This window comes from Dissoconium aciculare (genome assembly GCF_010015565.1).
Source record: "Dissoconium aciculare CBS 342.82 unplaced genomic scaffold K489scaffold_1, whole genome shotgun sequence".
Classification (NCBI taxonomy): domain Eukaryota; kingdom Fungi; phylum Ascomycota; class Dothideomycetes; order Mycosphaerellales; family Dissoconiaceae; genus Dissoconium; species Dissoconium aciculare.
In genome coordinates this window covers 2,896,361-2,914,411 of record NW_022984951.1, presented here as the reverse complement: position 1 = coordinate 2,914,411, position 18,051 = coordinate 2,896,361, and the positions used below count along the sequence as shown (strand labels likewise).

The 18,051-nt window shown below is 53.5% G+C and overlaps 4 protein-coding genes across 4 annotated transcripts; 2 read left to right on the top strand and 2 right to left on the bottom strand.

The window, feature by feature from the left end:
* Positions 1 to 2,484: 2,484 nt before the first annotated feature.
* On the bottom strand, positions 2,485 to 5,097 carry K489DRAFT_310863 (uncharacterized protein; the record flags this gene model as incomplete). The annotated part of the gene is made up of 2 exons (XM_033600736.1): positions 2,485 to 4,983; positions 5,065 to 5,097. The coding sequence occupies 2 exons, from the start codon at positions 5,095 to 5,097 to the stop codon at positions 2,485 to 2,487; spliced, it is 2,532 nt and encodes an 843-aa protein (XP_033464984.1).
* Positions 5,098 to 11,834: 6,737 nt separating this feature from the next.
* On the bottom strand, positions 11,835 to 13,668 carry K489DRAFT_310251 (glycoside hydrolase family 47 protein; the record flags this gene model as incomplete). Its single annotated transcript, XM_033600691.1, has 4 exons — positions 11,835 to 11,981; positions 12,073 to 12,767; positions 12,794 to 13,444; positions 13,500 to 13,668. 4 exons carry the CDS (start codon positions 13,666 to 13,668, stop codon positions 11,835 to 11,837), a joined length of 1,662 nt encoding a protein of 553 aa, XP_033464983.1.
* A 1,732-nt stretch (positions 13,669 to 15,400) lies between these two features.
* On the top strand, positions 15,401 to 16,913 carry K489DRAFT_32124 (uncharacterized protein). The gene is made up of 3 exons (XM_033601528.1): positions 15,401 to 15,911; positions 15,967 to 16,735; positions 16,793 to 16,913. The coding sequence occupies exons 1-2, from the start codon at positions 15,580 to 15,582 to the stop codon at positions 16,658 to 16,660; spliced, it is 1,026 nt and encodes a 341-aa protein (XP_033464982.1). The 5' UTR covers positions 15,401 to 15,579; the 3' UTR covers positions 16,661 to 16,735; positions 16,793 to 16,913.
* K489DRAFT_32117 (uncharacterized protein) lies at positions 16,886 to 18,045 on the top strand. The gene is made up of 2 exons (XM_033601520.1): positions 16,886 to 17,764; positions 17,860 to 18,045. Exons 1-2 carry the CDS (start codon positions 17,110 to 17,112, stop codon positions 17,874 to 17,876), a joined length of 672 nt encoding a protein of 223 aa, XP_033464981.1. The 5' UTR covers positions 16,886 to 17,109; the 3' UTR covers positions 17,877 to 18,045.
* Positions 18,046 to 18,051: the final 6 nt, after the last annotated feature.

Below are 18,051 nucleotides of genomic sequence, written 5' to 3'. Positions count from 1 at the left end.
CGCAGAAGCGTGGAAGATGTTTATTGTCTTGACGTGAGTCGTTGATGACGGCGGCGGTGATGGGCGGAAATAGTGGTGGAGGTGGTGGTGGCAGCAGCGACAAGGGCGACGACGTGTGATGAAAGAGAGGGCAAGAAGCATGTTTCGCTTTCGCGGCGAGGATGGGGCACGGACCTCTACTTCCCACACTGCACACTTTCTGTTTCCCGCTCTCCCTCTCTCTCTCCCTCTGCTGCATGGGGAGCACTGCGACTACTAGGTGGGATTCTGTGAATGAGGGCCACTTTTTTTTACACTTCCGTCTCCTGCTTCTCACTACTGCCGCCACTACTGCTGCTGCTGCTCCTTGCCTGTACCTATCCTCTGGGACGGCATGTCTTTATACCGATTGCGTCAAGCAGCAAGCCCCTTGGGATTGGCTGTCCGGATGGAGGAACATGTATTCACGCGGCCCCGGGATTGACCAGGCTGTTTTTGCCTTTCGGGCAGCTGTACATGATAGAGATCGAGCAACAGCGAAGAGCCGCCCTGCTGCGTAGCAATTCTGCCGGACCTCTCTCGTTCATGCATGCATATAATAATGCTTCGCGACCTAACGCGATCCCTCATCTGCAGGTCATTCCGTACGGCCGCTGCGCCATTACCTTGGTATCTCTGCAATCCTGGCAATCGGTGTTCACTCGGACAGGGCAGAAATGTGACCGCGTACAACGAACGCTCCGTGAAGATACTCGGATCGCGCAACGATGATTGGATACCGCTGGTCCTGAAGCTCCCCCATGCTCACAGCAGCTCTCGATCACAGAACTAATAATGTCAAACGTCGAAGCAAAGCCCGAATGCAAGATCAGAGATTGAACAGGATTGCATCAATGTCTACCCAGGTATTGAGAGAGCAACTCCAGCTGCGTAAGCATTGTCTCAGAGGCACCAAGGGCGTCATACTCCCAATCCAAAAACACATCAACAACCATCTCCAAGCCCAAATGACGCTCTCGCTCCCAAAGAATCCTCGCTTGAAAAAGAAAAGAGCAGATTATGGGTAGTGGGTAGTGGTTCCTCTCGCGCCTCTCTCGAGGGGAGAAACGTCCCCATCGGAAGTCCACTTCCACCCATCCGATCCGACCCTCAACAGTACAGCACGGTAAAGTGCAGTGCAGTACATGTATTGGAGAAGTCCTGCAGATCTAGACCCTGCGTACTGCGCAACGGTACTGCACTGTATGCTCGTGATACGGTGCTGTTGCTGTACAAGTATACATGACGCATACACACGACCGGGCCGATCGGCCGGTAATACATCCTGTACATCTCGCGGGGGAAGATCAGTGTTGTATGCTATATGCATCGGGCTGTTGGACAGCACATAGATACCAGGCAGGTTTGTAGACGTCGGCAGTCGTCTGGTACTGAGTGAGCGGACCTGATACGTTTAGGCCTTCTTGTCACCACTACTACAATGATGGGCAAGAAAGTCGGGAGATATTGAGGCAGCACAGCTGACGGTGATGACGAGAAGCGAAAGAATAATGATGCATGATGATAAATTATAATAAAAATTTCCCATCCCGCGGTTCGAGAACAACAAAAGGTCCTCCATGAACCACTCCAAAACCTCCCATTGGAGAGAGGAGGCAAGAGAAAACAAAGCGCGAAACAAAAAACGCCTCGCTTGCAATCATGAGGAAAACAAAGGCGGAAAATTCAACACAGAGGCACAAAAATTGCCCCGAGCCCCAATATAGAGAATAAAACAACAATCAGGTGTATCATCATGAAAGGCAAAAAATCAAAAGCTTCTTTTTTCGTCCGTTCCTCGCCGTCGTGAAAACCCCATGTACTCGACTGTTTCCGAACATGAGATATCGGTCTCGGAAAATCCTGACATCATCGGCGTTGTCGTCATCGTCGTCGTCGTCGAGCGCAGAGGAGCTCAACAATGGGGGGGAAATAACTCCATCCACAAGGAACAAGTGTGGAATCCTCGGACGAGTCCGAAAGTGATCCAAGCAGAAATTCGCACGAGAAATTTCTTTCTGGTTCTTTGTTTCTTTCTCTCGAGGGAACTCAAATTACCCCCAGCCAATAAGGTCGTCAAGAAGCAGAAGAGAAAAGCAAAAGAAAAAAGTGTCAGAACGCCTCGCTATCCCCAAGAGATTTCTTTCAATCATGTCGTCTTTTTCATTTGTCGATTAGTCAAAAGAGAGAAAGCGGGGGAGTTTTTCGAAACTGGACGCGCGACAAAAAATTTTATAACAAGAGCGCGATGCGAAAAGGGCGAGAAGAGCGGAGAGGCAACGCGGACCGCGCAAACGCCAACGAGTCGAGAGGTGAGAGTTGTATACGATGGATATGGTGGCGATGGTGGTGGTGGTGGTGATGGTGAGTCAGTGGGTATCAATTCAGTGCAATGTTCAAAAGGTTTCAAAGATGTCGCTTGGAGGATGCCACGACGCTCGACTTGGTTTCGATCAGGAGGCATCCTCAGCCGAGGGTCCTCGTACCAACGCTGACGCTTCGGGAAGCTTGCTCCGTCCGGATGGTTGATGCAGGACTGTAATCACGATCTGCAGTCGTGATCACACCGCCAACAGTTTTGTTACCAGAGCCGGCTAGCTTTCCCTCGTGCAAAGCAGAGAGCCAGTTCGATCCATGGTCGTCTTGAAGCGAGTCGATCTTCTGGCGGAACATTGCCGGGAGGTTCTCGAGATCATCTTCTAGAGCTTGAATCGGGGAGTTGTCGTTGTCGGACAGATCACGAATCTTGGGCGAATGTGGAGGTGATGCGAATGCCGTGTCCAGTTTGGGTGGCCGGACGGCGAGTGGAGGGCGGATGGGTTGAACGGGTGTTTCCGTGTCGCGCGGGGTGGTTCCAGGTGTTTCGAGCATTTCAGGAGGCTCACTGTCACCCTTTGGCGTTCGTGGCATAGGGTGAACTTGAGTGAGTTCGGGAACAGGCGGGTCTGCAGGAGCAGGTGTAACCTCTTGCTGTGCGGGCCGTGGAAAGTCTGCCTGTGAGAGCTCAACAATCCTTCTCCTTGGGACTTTTCGACGACGAGCTGTCGATCGCGGTCCTATATCCGATGTCGAACGTCTATGGCTGAATTGCTCACTGGATGGCGGTGTCCGATCGTGATCATGTATCATAGGAGCAACAATGGGCGATGAGGGTAGAGGTCCATCATCATCCTCGAGGGGTGGCTGGATAACAGGCTTCTGATACGCGGGCTCGAAAACCCTGTCCACGAGATGTTTCTTCTCGTTGTACAATGGTCCCAGGGTGTCGATCGTCACATCGTCAACATGGCCAGGCGTGCTTCGGAAAAGGTTAAAGATGGTGACTCGGTAGTTGCCGTGTGTCCTAGTGAAGGGATTTTTGATAACGTAAAGGTCGATGATGTCAGGAATACCAGTCAACCGTGCAAGCTCGGTCGGGTCGTGCAACTTGTTGTCCCGCAGATCCAATCTTTCGAGCGAGTAGAGACGTTCGATGCCGGCAAGTGAATGCAGTCGGTTTGAACGCAGGTTCAGCGTTGTTATGGCCGGCAGCGGGTTTCTCGAAAGCGACTGCAGGCTATCGATCATGCAATTGCTGAGGTTCAACGCTCGTAAGTGTGTCAAACTCGCCAGAGCATCTGGGATCTCGCTGAACAAATTACCAGACAGGTCCAGTGAGTGCAGAGTGTTTGCAACCGGCGCCAAGCTGCTCGCGAATAAGTGCGTCAAGCTATTCTCTGCCAAGCTCAAATGTCGTAAGAATCGCCATTTCGAGGGCGGTAGTATACCAAAGGACATGAGATCCGAAGCGCTGTGCCTGGGAGTGGTTTCATGCGTGCTGGATTCGGAGCTGCCAGAGGATCGCCGATTTTTGGAATGCTGGCTGCGACCGGTGTGTGGTCGGTGCGGATGCGATGCAGATCCATTTCGGGATATAGTCGCTCGCGGCGGAGAATTACTCGGTTGTCTGTTCAGCGGCACAGGCCTCTTGCCCTCGGAAGAGATGGTTCTCGTGGTGGCGTTTGGGCTGCCCGTCGATCCGCGTCGTTGGTCCATGTAGATGGCGATGGGCGACGAAAGCGACCGCGCAAGCTCGACTTGCTTACTCTTTGGGCTCACGGTCGGCCACGGCACGCCAGGTGTGGATGGAGTGGTAGGGACCTGTGTCTTAGAGGACCGTTTGCGACGGCGCTCCGCATCGTCTAAGACAATGCTGTACAGCAGATCGAAAGGATCCTCCACGCCTGCACGCTTGACAGTAAGAGTGCGAAGTTGCTCCGCCAATCGATCCCATCCGTGAAACTGTCGAAAGTCGAGGTCACAGATTTCCAGGGCGCTCAGGTTTTTGAAGGCGAACAGGGGGACCGCAGTGTCAAAGGGAAACTCCTCGAAGCCCGCGACGAGTCGCGCGCGATGATCAGGTGCCAGCCGCAACGCAGGAATCTTTGTGAAGCAAGAGTATAGATATGTGAGATCCTCCCGGTTTTGTGACATTTGCTTCGCAGCTTTTGCAGCGCTGTTCGACATGGTCAGGTTTGACCACACCGATGAGACGCTCGACATGACACTCCGGATGCTAGACACGGAGCGAAGGGAGTCGGAATCGGCTTGCCGACCTTTTGACTTTGGTGCATTGCCCAGGAAGGACACATAGTTCATAGGTCCAGCGTCGCCGTGCAAGTTCTCAAGGCGGACTTTCATAGGTCCGACATCGACGCCGAGGTCTTCGAAGCGGTCGAGGAGGTAGTAGAGGTGGTGAGGTGTCAAGGTGAGTTTGGCCGGTTTGATGGTGCGCGATGCCAATGAGAAGTAAGGCCGTGAGAGCAGTTCGGTCAAGGACGTTGAGGTAGGTGCCGATTGAGAGATGGGACTGGCAGGGCCGCCAGAGACCACCTGCTCTTTGCCATCTTTGTTTCGCAAGCGATATTGAGATTGGAGGGCGTTTGCCAACGCCCGCTCATGGGTTCGAACGAAGTTTGCTAGATTCTGAAGAGCGGAAGTGTTGTTAGTCAAATGCGAGTAGCAGCAGAACACCACGGTCAGCAAATCAGCGTAGTGGGCCCATACCTTTACGAATAGCACGCCGTCTTCCGATTCCATGGCTTCTCGTTCATATCATACATGGGTGCAGGCACAGTCGGATGGAATGATGGCGATTGTGGTCGGGAGACCGGGTGGGCAATACGATGCCTGTTACGTGAGATGATGATCTCTCGAGGTGCGAGTCTGTGACTCAGGCGAGTGATGTTCCGTGAGGACGGAAATATTCAAAAATTGCACACGGTCTGTCGACGGCGATGCAGGATGATGGTGGAATCTAGACAAACTCTGCAGAACAGGAACGCCTGCAGGAAATTTGGAAGTCAGCCACAGGGTGATTGATCGACGGCGTGCAGTCTCTCAATCGGGCAGTGTCGAACGGGCCAGAGGAGAGCGATCGAGAAGAAGCGATGCAACGGTGAGGCTCACCACGAAACACACAGCGAACACGCAACCCTCGACGAAGCCGCTCGAGGACAGTTCGCGACGAACTGACTGACCAGCGTCAGAACGATGCCTCACAAGGCCCGGCGGTTGTGGTGAGAGCAGGGCGGCGGCGGAGGGGCCGATTAAGAACCTTGGACAATGGGTCTGCAGAAGGGCTCTCTCTAACCAAAAAGGCGCCCACCTTCCAGATTCCGACTCGATGATTAGGTTATTGGCCAATGACAGTGACCTTTTAGGCTCATGCAAGAAATCTAGCTTGCAGGATTCTGCAATGGCGTGGCCAGGGTTTCGTCTCGATGGTTGCAGGCTGCGGGTATGGATGTGGTCTAGCTGCGGCGGACGCGCGCGCGCACGCGGGGACTGATCAGGTCAGAAGCCGACTGGACACATTTGGTATGAAGAATGGAAGATGATGGCGGCGATCGGATGTGGTGATGGTGATGCTGCTGCTGCTGCAGGTAATGGGTACGGGTGGGGAGGACAGCAGATGGGTGGTGGTGATGATGAGGTGAAAACAAAGAATGATGAACGCTGGATATAACACATGTGTGTTGTCTGCACTCAACACCGCCGCCATGAAGGGTGATGAGTGTCAGCTATCAAAGGGCGACTCTCATCGTGATGGCAGATCGATTTGAGGGAAAATCAATGTCTGCTGGCGCACTATGCAAATTGCAGACTGGCGGCGGCGGCGAGGGCGAGGGCGAGGGCGGGCGCTTGGTGAAGGGGAGAACGTGTGAAGATGTGGTGCAGGCTGGGCGGAAATTTGGGGCAGCGAGGGAACTTCAGGAGGATTTCCTTGGTGAGGGGGGACTGTGGATACGTACATTGATAGGTCCTCTGCGGGTAATGGTGCAGTCCAGACCAGAATAGCAGCGAAATAGTCTTTTCTTCACTGTTGTCTGTCGTTACTGTTTGATGTGTCCTTGTTGTTGTTGTTGTTGGTGGGATTCGGGAATTGTGTCGTGACGCTGAATGGGCAAACGGGCGATGATGGGAAGGGACAACAAAAGCTGTAGCAATCTCTCCAGATGTCCCAGGTATGTACTATCGCGCCCTTTTCAGGCGTTGATCTGCGCTTCCTGGCGAGCGCAATTTGATGCCCGTGACGGTGATGAGATTGGACGGGGATGTCGATGAGACACCGTAGCTCTTGGGCACAGTCGGCTGCTCTCCTCACCGCAGCTGATTTGTGAATTGATGCCTTTACGAAGAGCAGCTTACACGGATTTCTCACACATCCTCTCACGCGGCCGTGACGAAGGACCAGATGCACCGCACTGGTGATGAGGGAAGGGCTTGTTGTTTTCTTGGTTCCGGATCGTCAACATAACACACGGACGGTACATTCCACACACAGGCCTGACGCACACGCACATGCACAAGCACACCCAGAAGATGCGATGCTTACAGTTCAGGACCATGGTGTCTGTATAGCGCTGCACTGCACTGCTACAGTCCGATAGGCGGACAGCGGTGGACAGGAATGGCGACAAGTCTGCGAGGCATACTGTAGATACCTGCGTGCGCAATCTGGTGGGGTGGAAATGCTTGGTGATGGTGGTGGTTGCCCGTCATCATGGTGGTGTGCTGCATTGTCGTTTAGGCGGAGGGTGTGTGCGGCGTGCATTGCACAGACACGACAGACGAGAAAGACGTTGGCCTCGCTCCGAATTGCGTTTGACCCATGCTTGCGCGCCAATGACCGGTACGATGCCGGCGTGAACGGCCAAGCCAATCGTCGAGTCGTGATCATCACGTTTGATAGGCTTTCTCATTTCAATTCCGTGCTCCATCATCATCATCATCGTCGTCGCCAAAAGCCAAAACGCTACTGTCTACATATGCACGGTGTTCCCAGCTCACGTCCTGCGGAGCTTCTGCAAGTCATGCAAGGGAGAAGATGATGATGCCGATATGTATTGCCGATTGCCTTTTCGCAAAGCCTCTTCGCTCCGAAGCGAAGCATAACGACACTTTGTCATCCCATCCCGATCCGTGCATGCGAGTGTGTAGAAGATCCGAGGAGGCACTATTGTTATTTTTATTGGAGTGTGACACATTTTCCCCCGTGCACCTCCAGCCACGGATGATTTCATCTCACATGCTGCATGGCCGTGGTCGGCGGGGCGGGCGAGCGCCCGGGTTGGACGACGGTGTTACTGGGCGCGCGCTCGAGTGTCGAGACGGCCGGGTCCATCTCGCGCTCCCGTCTCATCATCTGCTTTTTGCTTCGCTTCACGATGCAAAGCTCAGACCACATCCATAGCGGCGGCGGACCAGAATGCAACATGGCACATCTCTCATCACTCACCACTCCAAATCCGTCCGTGTGTCGCTGCAAGTGTGTCCTGCCTTCGGGCGGTTTCGGCTTCTACGATACATGATGCATAACAATTCCCTGCTTTGGTCGTTGCAGGTCGTCGCAAGTCGCTTCTTCCTCGCCGCTTATGCGGTCGCCAAGTCTTCGAACATGTGTAGAGGTTCGACGAGATCTGACCCGCTGACAGCCTCCTCTGTCCCCTCCCCCACGCGTGCCGCTGGCTTGCAGCACTAGCCTGGTTCTCGAGATGATGATCTATCATTATCACGACAACGGTAATTCCAGATCCCAGCAGCACCGGCACCAGCACCAGCACGTTTGAAGCGATGATTAGTCGCAGAGGTTTCGGAGCATTTGATGCTGCCGAATGACGAGGCCACGATGCTTTCACATGCACACTTACGATCTGCGAGGTGATGTCCCGTTCCGTGCAGTGCACAGTCTTTAGCTTTCGAGACGCCGTGTGATTCGTCGAAGATTGGATTGAATGCTAACATTCTGCATCTGCGGAATACAACCTGGGTAACACAGCAGCAGCATGTAGCAGCAGCAGCAACAAGAGCAGCACGACGGAGTTAAGTCCTAAGCCACACCCTTGAACCTGAGACCGGGATGCAAAATGTCTCGGGATCAGGGTTGCTCGCTGCCAATGTGCGCTGTCCCCACCACGACGTTTATTGTTGCCCACTGTCTGCACGTAATACTGATGACGATCGCTCTCATGCCGAGACAATGTGTCTATAACGGACCGGCAGGCCCTTCTATATCTGGGCAGGCATGTCATGATGAAAAACGTGTCAGCAAACCAAAGCGCTAGGCCTTCTTCCAATCCGCACATGACCACGAGACGGATGCGGGCTGAGACTTTGACCCGGCGCCATGTGCTTGACCTCCGAGAGAGAGAGAAGGGAGGTGGAGGAACAACGGCAGCGGCAGCGGCAGCAGCAATTGTCGCAGTACATCGGAGATATGTGCCAGGCCCGACTGACCACTTACAACCTTCCCATAGCATTCCCTAGGGAGGAAAAATGTGATCGGCTGAGACAACCGATTATCGATGATGAATGGTCAGGTAGGCAGACGAACACATCATGCCCGTGTCTAAGGGATGAATGATGATCAGGCGTGTAGAAGGTCGTCCGAGCCCGTGTGGTGCATCCCCACGACGAACCAATCGGGACTGCGAGAGTGCAACCTCACGTCTGTTCTTGTGTGTGTGTGTGTGCGTGCGTATGTGTGTGACACCGTACACGACGGCACCGCCTATCCATCCAGTGCAGTGCGCTCACAGATTTTGCACACCGCTCTCTCTCCCTCTCTCTCTCATTCCGCAATTCTCCTATCGTAACACCCATTCGCTGCAAGGTACATCTGTTGTACAACATGAACGGGCCCTTCGATGTCGGAGCGAGACACAACAGTCGAAGTCCAAGAATGTCAAGGGAGCGACTGCTGCGGAGAGAGGGTAGCGATAGGTTGGCGAAGAAAGATCCTAGCCTCTTGGCTGGCGTAGTCGCCCATCAGAACCAGTGTTGCCCCACCAAAAACTCCTTCCGCCGCCGACTGGCGGGGGCGGGCATCCCTTGTTTCATTTATTATTTTATCGTTATTATTATTTGTTAATGTTCACTTCATTGCCTGCATATTGGTGGAAATGTCACCCTGCGGGATTGCGGGGAGTTCTACTAGCAGCATCGTCACTAACCCTGGGACAAGCCATAATTCTGACGGGCGTATTGGTTTTGATTACCACTATCACTACTTGTTGCTACAGGAATATATAGCGGAATGGCCAATAGGACCGCTCCTCCAACAAACCCTGCCCAGGTGCTATCTGATGTGTCCCAGAATAGATCCAGGATACAGAAACTCTCTTTTTCACGACACTCTAAGAAAAACCCCATGGAGTAGTAAATGTTCCCGACATCGAAGACGACTGGTGTGTTTCGAGACAACTCTATTAGACCCGTCGTCTCTGTCTCTCTCTCTGTAGAACACTTAGCAACCGTCCCACGTGTTGAGCTCACCACGACCACCCACGGTCCCACCACATTTCTTTCAGAGAAAAGGAACGGTTCGAGCAAGACCATTGATGGGAAAGTCTCGGAACTTGGGGATAAGGCGGCACACACGCCGGTCACGGCCAAAAAGCCCGGGTCCAACGTCGCACACAGCGGTAGGAGAGATACAAAAAAACGTCTGGAACCAGAAAGGATGGAAATGAGCGCGCGCGCCTCGTTTGCGAATTCGCACTGGCGGGCCGATGTCGTCGAATGGGATTCTTCAAGGTGGCAGGACGGCAAAAGAGTGTGAGATGTCATGTCGAGGGCTGGCCAGCTAGCTGGCTCCGTCCCGTAGCAGCGAACCGCCCCGATGTTTTCATGGATCCCTTTCTCGGAAAGATGATGGATGATGGGTGGTGGGTGGAGGAGGAGGGCTTGGAGAGGTGTGTGTGTGCTGAGCGGCTAGTCACGAGTCCCTCGATTCTTACTGTGAAGGATGCAGCGGTCGCCCATCTGTGGGCGCGCGGCGTTCCACAGGAAAGAATTTTGCTCGTCGTATGATGTTAAACATGTTCAGTTGGTCGGGAGAAAACTTGATCATGGAGGAAACGCCGAGTCCAGGCTCTCGGCATCGAGGAAGCTGTCTCTAGCGGTTTGCAACTTAGGACCCGTAAGCTACGGCTATGGTGTTCGGTAGTCCAGAAGCTGATGTGTAGATGGGAGACTACAGGCAAGTTGCATGTATGTGTGTGGTGTTGCTGCATGTACGATGTTTTCTGAGGTGGTGCGTGATGCACGACATGCATCGGGACTTGCGCATAGCTGCTATGGTCCTGCTGAATGATGTTCTCGGAAGACTCTCACCCGATTGACTCATCATATGACCACGAGAATATACTCACATGTACGATCCTGGTTCGACCATTCGTCATGCTGCTGTTATGAAGTCTATGACGATGCAACGGTGCCCAGTTGTTCACCTCATCGATTGACGAATGCAACCCCAAGAGCACATTAGCAACCCTAATACCAACCCAAAAAAACGCGCGAACCCGATCATTCGTTCATGACTCCACATCCATACCGAGAGGGACATGCAAGACATGGAAAAAATGCCTCGAACGGCCAGATTGCGCGTCGATCATATTCACACGTGCACCGGCCGGCGGGACTTCGTCTGCAGCATGCACGCCCCTCTCTGTCCATGCTTCAATGTCTTTCCTTGACCGAGAAAGTCCCGCGAGACAACGATTGTTTCGTCTCATCTCACAGTCAAGCATGGGGGCATTCACATGCTCCTCTTACATCCTGACGCCACGAGTTGTTTTCTCTTGTAGACCACATGGCTCCGGAAGTGATTATGGAGCCCCGGTTGGGCAGCTAGCCGAATAGATCTCAGCATACGGTGCATCCCCGTCGAACACGGAAAGGTACTGTACTACGAACTCCTCAGTACTGTTGACTCGGCCCAAATCGCAGATCTAAGACACGTGGAGACGCGGTGCCCGAAGTTTATCACGCACTTCTCCACAGTACACCCTTTTTAATAATAAGATAAATAGCGAGATAGGCCTGAAAGGCGCAGGGAGTGGAACGAATCCGTGTTCATGTGGGACGGCCCAGCAACATCGAGAAACAAAGCAATCCAGTCTTGTATGGAGAGAACGCAGGGGCATTTGTAGATACTGGAAGAGAGACATGGGTACGATACGGCCTGTTGCTCAATGTCCCTCGTCCATCGCCTCCCTAGTCGCTGCTGCCTCTTGAGGCACAATGGTCCTGTTGACAGAAGTCTTCGCGAATTAAGATTTGCTCCACGGCATATATATCGAGCAGCTGGGTGTGTGGTGATTCCATTGCCTGTCCACCGGGACAGCCCGGTGGCACGCGGATTCGATGGCTGGTATCTGGGCCTGCCAACGTTGGCAATGTGCGACTTGTCATGCGTTCAGGCGAGTCGACGCCATGTTCAGGGCGATGGTCCCTTGCCATCCGAGAAGACGTGCTGGATGGATTCCCCGTCCTCACCGAGGCGTCCGCTGCCATCCTGTAGTGAACTGCGTCTGTCGCAAAACCGGCAATACGTGCGCTTCAGTGTTAAATACGACCTCGGTGAGTGGGAGCAGATCGTCCGGCGAGAAGAGCAGGTAAAGGTATTTCAGTGTTTCGGCCTAAAAGATCCCTCGTTAGCTTAACACATTGGCTAAGGCCCGACGGGTCCTGTCGGGCACGCGAAACAAGAGCTCTGGACGCAAGACTCACCAGCCAGAAACTTTCCATGTTGTCCCGCCGGGGCGGTGGGACCTGCCTCACATCCTGGAGCGAAGTGAAGCCTTCCCCGTCAAGGAGCCGAGTGTGCTCTTGAAATGCGCGGAAGATGGTCCACCCCCACTCGCGATATATGGGGTCCTGCGTGATGCGCCACATCAGGAAAAGACTCTCGACCGTCTCGGGACGCTGCAGGTTATGGGCGTCGAGCGGACGGATCTCGTAGTCTTCGAGCCAGTCCTTCACCGAATCGGAGCTTCTGGGCAACGGGCGGGCAGGACCCGAGTTCGGCTGGAGCGATTTCTCTGTGGCGTGGAACCAGGTGATCTCAGGGGCGAGACCAGTGGCCGTGACAGCGTACATCCCGTAGCAGGTCTTCATCAGCTCCCTAGCAATATGCATCTCCCTCTCTTTCTTGTTGGTCCACGTGGGTAGTTTTCGTGCTTCTGCTTCCGTTCGACCACCAGTTGCGCCGAGGGCGATGGTCCCCGGGAGGAAGCATACCAGATGGTCCATCTTGGGAGAGAGCTGTCCCCCTATACCGTACGGCAGTTCGGCCACGAATGTCAGTTTCGATTTCTTCGTCGGGATCAACAAATGCTTTTCAATTCCTTCCAACGCCTCTTGCCACATGTCCTGGTAGATTGGCTCTTGCTCGGCCGTATGCAGGTATTGCTTGACCAGATATTCTGTGATCCATAATTAGTACACAGACGCCCTTGCATGATTTTGTGATCGCGGAACCTGCCGTAGTAGGAGTCGCCACGGCTCCCAAGTCGGATCTCACTGGTCGTGAAACGACCACTTTGAGGGTCGATGAAAATGGGCAATAGTCCATCCTTGGCACGATTTCCGTCCACGACTCGCATCACATTCTCCGCCTTCCGCCAATAAATCTCGTTTCCCGTGAGGTTCGACAGATACTTCATCTCGATCTGCAGCGTCGTTGTTTCCGCAGTTGAAGATGCGCCACCGTCGTGAGAGGGAATGCCTTTCCGAGAGCTCAGATAAATGCTTGCGTACGGAACGCCCGACGGCGAATCGTAGGCGCCGAGTAGCCTATCTGCTAGATCAATGGCCTTGGTGAGGTATACATTGTCGCGGCGAGAAGAAGTGCCGGGCAGTGCGCCAGCAAGATAGTGCGCAGAGAGCAATCCGCCCAGCATACGGATCGTCGTTTCGAACGTGTTCACATCCTGCTCTTGGTTGTAATCCAGTTTTCGAGCAACCCAGCGCCGGGCATCCGCCAGCTCCGTGGTCAGGTTCATGATCATGAGTGTATCGAGGCTATCGACAATGATCCAACCTAAGCCTTTCGGGCTCATCTGCGAGCCTGTCTTCGCGATGGGGTGAAATTTGTCGTTGCCTGCGTACGGTCGTCAGCACGGGACGCGAGCGCTCGCATTGGCGGGTCTACCCACCCCAGGCATAGGCAGAATATGCTGTCCAACTTTGAAGAAATGCATTTTTCACTTCGCCGCGGCGTTCGTCCCAGTCCACTGGTGCTGCAGTGCTGCGCGGCCAAAATGACCAGCCAAGTGCAGCAATGCAAAGTAGGGCGAAGAGCCGCACCGGGCGCTGAGAGGGCATGTTCTGCTTCTTGTGGACGGCGTTCGGGTGAGGTTGCACAGCATTCGACTGGGGTTGCACAACGCTCGCGTCCGATCGCTCGTGGACTGCGACAGCACGTTTCTTGTTGGCCCCTCTTCGCGTGCTGGCCATGAGAATTTTCGCTCTAAGAAGTACTCGCTGTGAGGATTCGATTTTGAGCAATACAGAGAATGAAGGATCGGACAGACGACGGCAGCAAGGGACAGACACAAAAGACTATGATCAATGGAAAGAAAGTGGGCGCATCAGACCCGCACGCAAACTACGACTAATGCCGGACAGGCTACAACTCATCCCAGGCGACATCCACTTTACGTCAGTGCTGAACAGATCACTGCTGCTGTGAAGCCGCCGTTCGAGCAAAATCCAGCTAACGAAAACCCGAGTGCCTTAGGTACATCTCAACAGGTCTCACAACAAATCACCCTGTGGATTCTCGAATGGTGAAACATGCAGGTGTCTGGACGGTGCCCAGGTGTGTTTCTAAACATATCTATTGTGCGCTAAAGAGCTGGGGGACAGACGGCCATTTTTTCCACCTCCCGAACTGGCCCCTTCGCCCTTGGATGTCTGCAGTATTAGTACTTCACTGGGACGGGCCCTGATGAATGGGTCAGCCCGGATAATAAGCAGTCGAGTTGGCCGGAGTCGTAGCCGGTGCCACCAAAACGACCAAACACCTCGCTTTTCACCCAGAAGCTGTCGGGTTTGACCGACCGCGGCCCTAAGAAGTATCTAGCCTCCGTTTTAAGAATTGGATCCTCTCTACAACGTTCAACAGTACCATCATATCCAGGAACTCTTTCCCCGTGACCTTTGTTTAATCGGTGTTCTGGTATACATCGGCGGTTCTGCTCACAAGCGTCTTTTTACTGTATTCATTTTCATGTTCCAAGATTCGCTCAGATCGGACTCCAGATCGGACGGGACATCTCGATGGACACGCATTGATCAAATCGGATGGGCAATGCGTTGCATCCGTTATAAAATTTGTCACCTGTCTCGTGTTTCAGTACACTTCGGAGTGCCCGTTCCGATTTGACCGATACCTATATATGTAGTATCAATTGACGCGAGCTGTCAACGAGCCTCCAATACGGGTACCATAGGTCCCGACCAGAACCGCCGGCCTATGTGATAAGCAACCTTGGAATGTGTCGATTGGACTAGCACGAGAGCGCGTTGTTGCAGTAACGCCTATAATCTCGCGATAGCCGAGGTAGAATCGACCAGGCGTGTGAAATAATACAGGACAAGGGTCTGGGTAAGGTTTTATTGCCTTTTTCACCCCCCACTCCATCCTCGCATCCCACTTCTTCCACGCACAAGTGTCTCGATTGCGAGCTCGACGCCTTCCCTCACCTCCAGCTGCAACCCCGTGAGGACAGCCAGATCTCCAGTGACTGATGGCCCCTTCCAGACAGCGCCACGAACAGGTGATGTTTCTGCACGAACGACACAAATTGGTCCTTGTTCGCGCTTGATCGCAACACGCGCAGTGCATCTAGTGCGCTACGCACTCGTCCGCTAGACTTAGCGTTGCAGGAAATAGGATGTGATGGACCTAACTTGAGGCCCGAGTGTGGCCCGAAGGCGTCCCGTCGCAGTGATCTGCATGGGACATCATGATCAGGCGCTTACAGACCGAGGGGATATCCAATCAACACTCGCAATTTCTCGCCCGTTTGTCAAATATCCTCGACGAAATGGAGAATTTTGACCGGTGTGTGTACGGCATGTGCAGCTTCGGGGCAATGCTGAGAGTATTATTTTGGCCCGTCCCACCTGGTGCTCCAGTCTGTTACCTCTCTGGCGGCGAACCGTCTCATATACAACCATCCAGAGTAACACAGCGCCTGCTCAACACCAAACCATTCGGATTCAGGCAGAATGTCGATTTCACCGAAAACACAAGGCGGCACTGTGACATCGTTCCTTCCACTTACAACGACATACACAGCGCCGGCATCATGTTCAAGCATCTTTCAATTGGAAGGTCCGGACCTGGTCGCTTTTGATCCAGCTTACGCATTGCGAGTCGATTCGAAAGTCGTCTGCAATCCATCTGCCGTCACCTCCTGGTGGCTTCAAGCACTCCTGGGAGTCAACACGGCTGATCACACCGATATCCAACTGGGACCCTTGGTCTGCCCAAGCGGCTGGCAGACACTTGCATCGTCCGTGTCCGACAAATCGTCCACGTTTGCTTTTTGCTGTCCACAGTGAGTATTCGCAGTGCCCGGTGTGAGATCCGGCCACGATACTAACAAATAGTAGAAGCTATTCTCTCGTTGGCCAATCACCAGGCTCTGCAAACGGCAATTGCGTTTCCATGGTCTCGAAAGGCCAAGTCATAACCTATGCATCGACTGGCATCAATACCAATTCGTGGGCGATAACGACGACAACACTCGAGCGGGCTTCGTCCGTCGGTGCAATCGCAGTGCAAGGATGGAACGTTCAAGCGGTGATGGCACCCACACCAACGAGTACACCAGCGAGCACACAAACCTTTGTGACGTCGACCAACAGTGCGCTTCCCGGAAGCTCTGCAAATGGCTCCCAAAACAGCAATCTGGCCTCCACTAGCAGCCCGAGTCCTACCACCACAACGATCCCCGACTCTAGCAATTCGCTCTCCGTTGGCGCCCAGGCTGGAATAGGTGTAGGCGCATCTCTTGGGCTCATCGGGATCGCAGCTCTGATCGTAGCCTTGGTGCTGCTGTCCCGACGGAGGCGAAGCGAGGCCGAGGACAAACCCGAGCTTTTGACCACTGAGCTTCCATATGAAACAAAAAGCCAGCCTCCTCCATCCTACGGGGCTGCACAACAGCCATTCTATGAAGCTGATCACCAAACAACGGCCCGCGGCTTCCACGAACTGGACTCGAGTCACTATCGGAACGAGCTGTATGCCGGTCAGGCACCGGTCGAGTTATCGAGTAACAACTCTCCACATATCGGGAGGTGAAACGAACGGTGTAGGACACTTGGGCTTCAGGCGTTATAGCGTTGCAGTGGTTAGCACGTGTTTGATAATTTCATTGTATAGCATCAATTTTCTTCTTCTAGTGGGGGCACTTTTTAATCTTCTACTACCTAGGTAATTTGTCTAGTAGGCTAATAAGGGCCATTCCCAGGCGTCAGTTGTACCTGTGATATAGCACCTCGATGAGCGGCGGGCCCCGATACACGTTTGATGCCTTTTCCTGCCCAGGTGGCCGTCTCTGTCTGCGGCTCGTTCGCACAGGTCGTCATCACCGACGTCGGTGCTGCGCCTCGCAGTTGATCGAAACGGCGTAGAAGTCACGCACGAAGATACGATTGGTACAGCACCTCGCAAGTGAGCAAAATCATGTCGCTCGTGTGAGGTAATCGAGTTGAAAGGATCCCAGGAACAGGAATGTACAGTGACTCTCGATGGGGCGTCTGTTTGCTGGCGATGTGCTCGCACCGTACCTGAAATTTCGTGCAGTTGACATGCCCGCTGTACTATTCCAGTATGTTATGTATCTACAGTATCGCGACACTGTTGTTTACGATCATCTTAATAATACGGCAGATAACACAGAAAGCACGCATGCGACGCGACAAAAGTGCAGAGCGAAAGCGCGCCTTCGTGAGAACGCGTTGATCGCGAAACACGGGCCGAAAACCAGTGGTCCGAGCGTACCCGTGTGGTTCGGAATGCCTGCCAGCCAATCGTTTCCTCCAACGCGTCCTTGCATTGAAACTCAATGTTTGTGGACTTTGTTGCGCGTGAACGCGTCTCGCGCGCGTGCGGTCCTCGACGTTAAATTGATCTGGACTCGACGCGACGGCTGCTTCTACCATCGAGAGCGCGCGATTGATGTGGAAATGTCACGACTGACCTTTGGCAATCGCAGCATTCCAGGGTCGTATCGAGTGCAGCTGGATGAGCAGCTGGTGGACCGTATTGTGTTCTTCACTACAGGCTGTCTCTGTGGGTACGAGGGCAGTGAATTGCCTGCTAGGTCGTGGCTGGATGAAAGGGAACAAAGCGACCGGCTCGTGAAAGCGCTGGCGGTATTGTCGTCGAAACAACGATATCTAGGTATGCAGTACAAGGATGTTCGCAGACAGCGACAGCAAATGTGATCCGGGTCAATGTTGTGATCAATTGAGGCCGTATTGAACAAGTTCTTATAGGACAATACGACGCGTGATGCTTGCATGTTATTGTTATTGTCATTCTTGTTGTCGTTCTACTGTACATACATAGTACTAGAGTGTGCGACTGTGAAAGCGCCCGCTTCGAATAATTCAGCGCGCGTTCTTGCTCAAGCCTCGTGCACGGACCTTGGCGGATCAATCCACCTCTCAGGGCTTCCCTCGCAACCT

What these genes read in the sequence shown, in the direction of transcription:
- K489DRAFT_32117 (XM_033601520.1), top strand. Translation starts at nt 17,110, where the DNA reads ATGGGGCGTCTGTTTGCTGGCGATGTGCTCGCACCGTACCTGAAATTT.
- K489DRAFT_32124 (XM_033601528.1), top strand. Translation starts at nt 15,580, where the DNA reads ATGTCGATTTCACCGAAAACACAAGGCGGCACTGTGACATCGTTCCTT. An exon ending in TTTGCTTTTTGCTGTCCACA is followed by an intron (nt 15,912 to 15,966) that starts GTGAGTATTCGC and finishes AACAAATAGTAG; the next exon opens with AAGCTATTCTCTCGTTGGCC.